The sequence below is a fragment of the Hippoglossus hippoglossus genome, chromosome 5, assembly GCF_009819705.1.
Source record: "Hippoglossus hippoglossus isolate fHipHip1 chromosome 5, fHipHip1.pri, whole genome shotgun sequence".
Taxonomy (NCBI): Eukaryota; Metazoa; Chordata; class Actinopteri; order Pleuronectiformes; family Pleuronectidae; genus Hippoglossus; species Hippoglossus hippoglossus.
In genome coordinates this window covers 20630413-20637753 of record NC_047155.1, presented here as the reverse complement: position 1 = coordinate 20637753, position 7341 = coordinate 20630413, and the positions used below count along the sequence as shown (strand labels likewise).

The window sequence follows — 7341 nt, the reverse complement described above, 5'->3', positions numbered from 1 at the left end:
GGAGAAGGACTCATTTGCCGGCCACATTTGAAGGACCTATTAAATCTAAATGGGACAGACTAGTCAAGTTGCTGTGATGCAATGTCTTTAAGCCTCTAAAGGATATGGCCACTGAATTGAGACACAGGCTGCGTTCGAATTACACTCACTCATTAACGCTTACTTCACTATATAGTGACTTTTATGTATCGGCAGAAGAAAAGGACGCTTTCGGACACAACTCAGCATATCTTCTCTGCACTGGTAATTATGTCATTGTCACAGGATCATGACTTACAACAACAACAACGCCGGCCAGTGGAAAATCCAAAAATAAATTGGATATGTTTATTTAGTATTAATACTTTGAGGTAAAAAGCACGTTGAACGTCTTTATTAAAATGTAGAAATAAACGTTTGACGCCGTTTGAGCTGCTCTTATTTACAATTGTACGACAGGTGGGGCTGTACCTGCTTCCCTCTCTCCTCTTGTCTCCACGAGCGCAATGCATGATGCTATATATTGCTCAGTTAGGGAGCATTGGTTGTACACTACCTTTCACGATGCATTGTGGGAAACAAAACTTTCGGACAGCAAAATGGCAAACTCCCTATATATTCCTTAGTGAGTGATTTCAGGCACAGCCACAGAGATTGGCTTTATTTCTGGATCGGGGGAGGAAGTGGAGACACGTCGTCCATCTTTAGATACAGTCTATGGTTAATCCTGTCCTGTATTCTGAGCTGCAGTGGTGTTACTTTATCACTTCAAGTACTGAACACTTAAAAAAAACAAATCCACAGTTTGTGCACGCGCTTGTGTGTACGCGCAGTGGTGCGTAGTGCCCCTTTAAGAAGAAAGTGGCCTGGCTGACGTCACCCTCATGAACATAATTGACAAAGGGCAGAGCGATCAGCTTTCTTCTCCCCCATCCACGCATCTTTCCTCTGTGTGTGTGTGTGTGTACGCGGCTCCAGCTCAGAACATGGCGCAGCAGTTTGTGCAAACTAAGATCAAAGGAGACAAAGTGGTGCTCTTCATCAAGCCCACGTGCTCCTACTGCATCATGGCCAAAGACGTGTTGGCCAAATACAAGTTTAAACCCGGACATCTGGAGTGTATTGACATAAGTGGCCGCAGCGACATGGGCAGCATGCAGGACTATTTCCTGGAGCTCACCGGAGCCCGCACGGTAAACACTGCACTTCACTTTAAAATCACACAACAATAGAAGAGAGTCAGTTTGACCAGTGTAAAAAAAAAAAGTTTTCATTCGTTTGTCTAACGAAAGTTAAACATGTTTTTGTTGTTGTAAATTACGTCATTTAAAACTCTTTCCATTCACCTCAAAGGCCAAATATAACCTGCAACACCTCCGCAATGATGTGGGTGTTAGCTATGATGAAAAACACTGTTAGAATCTGAATATATATTTTTTATTAGTTGTCCATGAAAGTCTGTTAGGAAATCAGGGCGTCTTCACTAAAAGAACTGCGCAAGCATCACCCCCATGACTCAGCCTTTTATCTCAAGCAACATAAAGTTCGTGACTGAACTCCAGGAGTGTACGATCAAAGGTTTAAAACTCTAACTGAGTGAAGTTATTATTAATGTCTGACAATATATGTGCAGGAGTGGGTGATATGGATGAATGTCTTTATCCTGGCAGATGATTATTTTCATACTTATTCTGGATAGCATATACTGACAAAAAATACTTAAGTCACATTAATGTAAAAAAAGTTTGGCCCATTCATTTGCAGCATCAATTGAACTAAAACACCCAGTTAAAGGGAAGGTTACTGTGGTTTGAACAGGGTGGGAAAATCTGTGATAGTAGACGAATGCATGTTGTATGATGGCCCTGAAGTGCAACTCACAATAGCAAATCACTATGACGACAATACAAAACATGACGACAAAACAAAATGGCTACTAAAAAAACACGACAATGTATCACAAAACACATCAAAATTGACAAAAAATCACTATTAACTCACAGAAAATGTTACCTGCTACTGACAAAGTTCTTCACTGGTTGGGCGGATGCACTGTCCGACTTTTCCACAGGAAGGAAACGCTGACAAAACATGTTTTTGGCTCGTATTGTGTTTTCTTATTTGTCGTGTTTACGTATTTGCTGTTGTGTTTTGTGATTTGCACTTCAGGGCTACCTGAATATTGTGGTATCATCATATTGCCTGACTCTGTGCATGACATTGAAAATCTGTGATTGCATATTCACCGGCTATTTTTCTCGTATTGATTTTTAATCTAGGTCCCTCGGGTGTTCATCGGTGAGGAATGCATTGGAGGCGGCAGCGACGTGGCGGCGCTGGATAAGAATGGTAAACTGGAGGTCATGCTGCAGTCTATTGGAGCCCTGCAGTGACCTGCCCCAAGCCCTGCAGGTACAGGATACTGCACAGACCCTCATGATGCATCTTTCTTTTATCTTGACACACACACACACTCACTCACTCACTCACTCACTCACTCACTCACTCGTATAATGTAGTTTGTAACAGCAGGCAAGGTAAGGAGGAAGGTGTCGCCGCTCTGAAGAGCAAGACATCAAGTGCGTAAATTAGTAGCAGTAGGCTCTCATTAGTGAAGGAATAAATAAACAATAGGGAATAAGATGCCTCAGGTGATGATCAGAGAGGTGAGATGTAATTACTCTAGTAAAAACCGGAGTAAGATCAGCTCTGAGCCCTCACTGCACCACATCCTGATGGAAATGTACAGTCAGTCGACAAATGAAACACCTGAATAAACAGGCAGAGAGACACAGATGCTTCCTGACAGGGTGTGTCGGGGGTGTGACATCACCCTCTGCAACCATAACAAAGTCCTCTTTAACACAACTATGACCAGGTACAACGGTCATCGTCAGTGTTATCAGATGGAACAGTAAAGTCGGTCCACGGCAACTTAACAATCGTCTGTCTTTAAGGACATAAAGCTGTGATTGGTCGGGGTCCAACTTGGACCTCTGTAATGTTTTTTGATTGAGTCACAGTAAGAGTTGATGACCTGTTCTGATGCAGTGTGAAAGACAAAGGTGTTATGATGCTATATAGCTGATCCTAGAATTAAAATGCAATCGTCAACACCACAATCACCAAACTAGATTGTAGCTCAGGCCGCATTTTCCTGTCTGAACCCATCCAAGAGAAAACTAACCGGGCCTGATCCAAACCTGACAGGCATTCTGTTTCTTGTTCCCCAACCTGAGCCTGATGCAGTTAATGTAAGCTGCACTGAGTCTGTTATCCTTTCCCTGACACGCATGGCTGATTCCAGACATGTACAGTGTAAGAAAATCAGCCCAGCCAAGGCAACCAAACCGGATCTCTTCAGAAAATTGTTGTCCAAACCAGGCAGGTAATCACATTCCACACCACCCCCCCACCAAAGAATCTATGCTGAAGGTTGTGGAGGCTCAAGGTGGCTCAACACCCCAAGGGCCCGGTCACATTCTGCAAATGGGAGGTGAATATCACCGGTTGAGGTTCACCAAATTTTTATTCTCAAAAGGTTGGCCCCTGATACATCCACCCATGTGTGACCAAGCCCTCAGGCACGTTCAGTAACAAAAAGGTGGATTTTGAATGTAGTCAAAGTGCACAGGGACACACACGGACACCCGGCTGCACCTGTACACGAATCAACCAACACAGCAGTTAATCATGGAGTCTCTCTTCATTCTAAAACATGTCTTTATTTAAAGTCAGACGTCAGGTTATCTACAGTCTGTACAACACTGGCTCAGTGGAGCCTCCTGTGTGGATTCACTACTTTCACAGTCCAGTGTTTCAGCTGCTACTTACTCACAGTAGACCGGGACTTTTTTTTTTTCTTTTCGGTTGTCATTCAAACTAGACACTTGCACTGTTGTGTTGCAGCAGTTTGTTGTTACTAAGGTTAAATACACACTGGCTGGTTAAGGGTGCAACCTCTTCGATGTCAGAATCAGACAGTGATTGTGGTCTTTACACAGTGTGCTGCAAGAACTGGTTAAACACACATCTACATGTTGTTTGACTCATACTGATGCAAGTCACTTTTGACCTGTTAGTACCATTTGCTCTTTTTTGGCTTTTCTATAAAGTTCTTTTGTCTTCTGTACCTCCAGTTTTTTTTTATTTTATATATTTCTCAATCCTTTTAAAGTAAATGTCAGTGAAACATTGGACAGTAAAGTAGTATGACCCAACTGTGTCTGCTCCAAATGTAAAAAATCAAATCATAAATGTCCACATACAGCACAGCGTACAAAAATAACTGCAGCACCAAGAAATCATAATCTCATTATGATTCAAAACAACCTCTCAAAATCAAAAGGATCAAAGAAATATTGCGAATACACCCAGAGGCATTTTGGCTTTATTGTACCAACTTATGTTCATGATTAGGGACATTCAATAAAAAAAATCAGAAAACAGTGGAAATTGAACACGATTTAATCTGGATCACAGCATGTACGGACTTCATATTAGTTTGCCGAATGTGGCTAACGTTAGCGTTGCCAACACCAGCAGCCTTTTCACCTCGCAGGCTAACGTGCACGCGTCTGTGCTGAATGTAGTTATGCATCCCTTCCAGTTTATTCTGTCACAGCAACCACACAACTTTGTTTTTACTGTCTAGATGAAGATGCTGCTAAACCATGTTGGTTTAACAAGATGTCGCCTGTCCCACTGTGCCCAGTGCTGGCTTACAACATCCAGGCATGAGCGTGGGGACGGTGGGCCTGCTGTCTGCTGGGAGCCGCAGCGCTTTCCAGTGGCAGGCAGCAGGCGGCTGCTTAGCATCTTACACTCAACAGTTAGACGCTGTTGTACATGAGTACTGTATAAATTCTAATGGCACTCAGTAGAGCACATACCTCCCCCACATCTGAACAATCCTACACATGACATGTAAAATAAAATCCTGAATGCTGGATCTTAATCCACATCTGCAACAAAATGTAAAGGGTTCTTCTCAGACCAAGGCTCAGCTCCATCCCTCCCACGAGTTTGGTGGAAATTGGTTCAGTAGTTTTTGTGTAATCCTGCTAATAAATAAAGCAACCAAAAGATACAGAGTAAAACAAGAGATGTTCCGATACCATTTTTTCTTTAAGAAACCGATTCAGATACTAGTGTATTTCAAAAACTAAAACCGCTGTATGCTACTAACCCCGTATGGAAGTGATGGTTGCTATCATCATCATCAAGTGTTGTAAATGGCATCACTGGTGCCACCCCTTAAAACCCGTCTTCATTTTACTTGTGGGCCTTGCTTGGAGTGGTGAAGAAAAAGTGATTTCTAGGAAAACAGAATTGCAGTTTTATCTGGATGAAACTAATATACTTTAAAAACATGGTAATGGATCAAATGTAGATTTATCTACTTGCCGCTGCCGGATCAGAGGCGTTTTCAATGCTGGTATCAGAGCATCTCTAGTGAAATCATAACCTCCTTGGCGGAGGTAATAATTAATTTAACGGACTAGTATTTCTGGTGCTGTCTAGTGAGGGTAGCAGCGTTTAATCAGAGTTGACTGATTACAATCATCCCTCTTCATGATATGGTTGTTTGTCCTAAATCTGTACAAGTAAATGCTCCAAAAGGCTTTAGCCTGTTTGTGCCACAGACGGATCTTTTTATTATTTGTTATTGCAGATATATAAGGAGTAGTTTCTACGTGATTTCACATTAACCTGCAGAGGAAATGTGCGCAGTTCAATGTCAGAGTTTAATTCTCCAGTCATTTCTCAATGAAGGTGAAATGGCCTCGTTTGACACAAGACTCGGGGCAGAACGTATTCCACCGCACGCTGTAATAACATCAGTCTGACTCTGAGGCGCTCACTGATGTCTTGCTATAGATCTGAAGGAATCTAATAAAAGAATTATAATTAAATTGGTCCTGCTCGTCTGCTTAACTGCAGCCTTGTTACATTACAGATGAAAATGAGTTTGACTGTGCGAGCAGCAGCGTTACCAGTTGCTCTCCACGCTGCTCCCTGTGTTAATGTAGGTCACCGCTCACATGAAATAACTCGCTGAGAAGTTAGCGGCTCACGAGTTATTTCAGCTCCGGATGAAATGCTGCAGATGTTCACATTCTTGAGATCCAACAGGACACAGATGCATTGTGGGTCTTCGTGGGTTCATTTCAAGACGGAACAGTCCGGCGTGTGTCGAATTCATTCAACCTGTTACTGACGTCCACACGTGATCCCGGGCGGCTGTGTGAGCTCATGTGTGGTGGTTGGATTCAGTACATTTGTACTTGTAATGGAGCCATTTTGTGTCGGTGTTTGTCTTCAGAAATCCTCCATTTTGCAGCAGCCAATAGAAATAAAATGATCTTTCACTCACGGAGCCACTGGCCAGTGACCAGACAGTCATTTTAAATTCACATTGGCTTTAAAGGATCAGTCATTTCTTATTGCCCTCAATGGAATAGTCACTATGCAAAGGACACACACATTCCTTCAGGGGAGGAGAGGCATGTCGCAGCGGTGCACGTCACTGCTCGACACACTGTACATACGACGCTGTCCGATTGGTTAAGGAGTCTCGTGACATGTTCCTCGCCCAGAGTCAGCCCTTCATCCAGCAGCACACACATTGTTCCTACTGTTTCCCCCACATTTTGACGAGCAGTTCATTATTTTCTCCTTTGATTCCCCAACTTTGCTTTTCTCAACAGGCCACTGGAATCCGCGTGCTGGGGTCACATGACTATGCAGCGGGACTTGCGTAGTTTGCGCCGCCGCTGCTGGTACTCGCTGAGCTCCTGCAGGTAGCCTCTGGACGGCCAGCGTAGCCTCTCTACCTGCTCGCGCTCCTCATCTGGAACACACAATCACTGATCAATAATCCACTGCATACGCAACTGTGGAAAAATCATTACAGCCCGATTTACTCCACTCGGCACAAACACACAAACCCACATCCAGTAACAGCTCCCTGGATTGTTGCCATGAACTCGTCTGACATGTCTGACTGAGATATTTGTTTACACCAAGAAGCCACAGAAGACCAACAGTGACCCATCATGTGCTGTCTCTTTGTCCTGACCTTTGACTTCGCCTGTGCCCTCCAGTACCCGTCCAATGATCTGAAATAAGTCTTGTGTCTGTGATGTCAATAAAAAGTGCTACTGCTACAAACCAGAGCAATGTTGCCGTTGGTCATTTTTCCGTCTTTAGCTGCTTTTATGTGGTTAGTTTAACACACAGGACTAAAATAACTAGGAGGCCAACAGAACTCAAGTGTTAACTTAGTAACAAGTAATCCACATAAGGACAATAAGAAGGCTTTAGTGTAAAAAGGCTGACGGCTCACAAATCTGCTAATGC

General features: G+C 43.2%; 2 protein-coding genes across 2 annotated transcripts in view; one reads left to right on the top strand and one right to left on the bottom strand.

Annotated features, from left to right (window-relative positions):
* The first annotated feature begins 886 nt into the window (after positions 1 to 886).
* Positions 887 to 7157, top strand: glrx (glutaredoxin (thioltransferase)). The gene is made up of 3 exons (XM_034585449.1): positions 887 to 1172; positions 2259 to 2391; positions 6690 to 7157. The coding sequence occupies exons 1-2, from the start codon at positions 966 to 968 to the stop codon at positions 2370 to 2372; spliced, it is 321 nt and encodes a 106-aa protein (XP_034441340.1). The 5' UTR covers positions 887 to 965; the 3' UTR covers positions 2373 to 2391; positions 6690 to 7157.
* Positions 3685 to 7341, bottom strand: part of rhobtb3 (Rho related BTB domain containing 3) — a 26455-nt gene continuing 22798 nt past the window's right edge. The window contains exon 13 of the mRNA XM_034585448.1: positions 3685 to 6832. Within this exon, the coding sequence (XP_034441339.1) occupies positions 6714 to 6832 (119 nt within the window). The 3' untranslated portion in view covers positions 3685 to 6713. The remainder of the gene's footprint in view (positions 6833 to 7341) is intronic.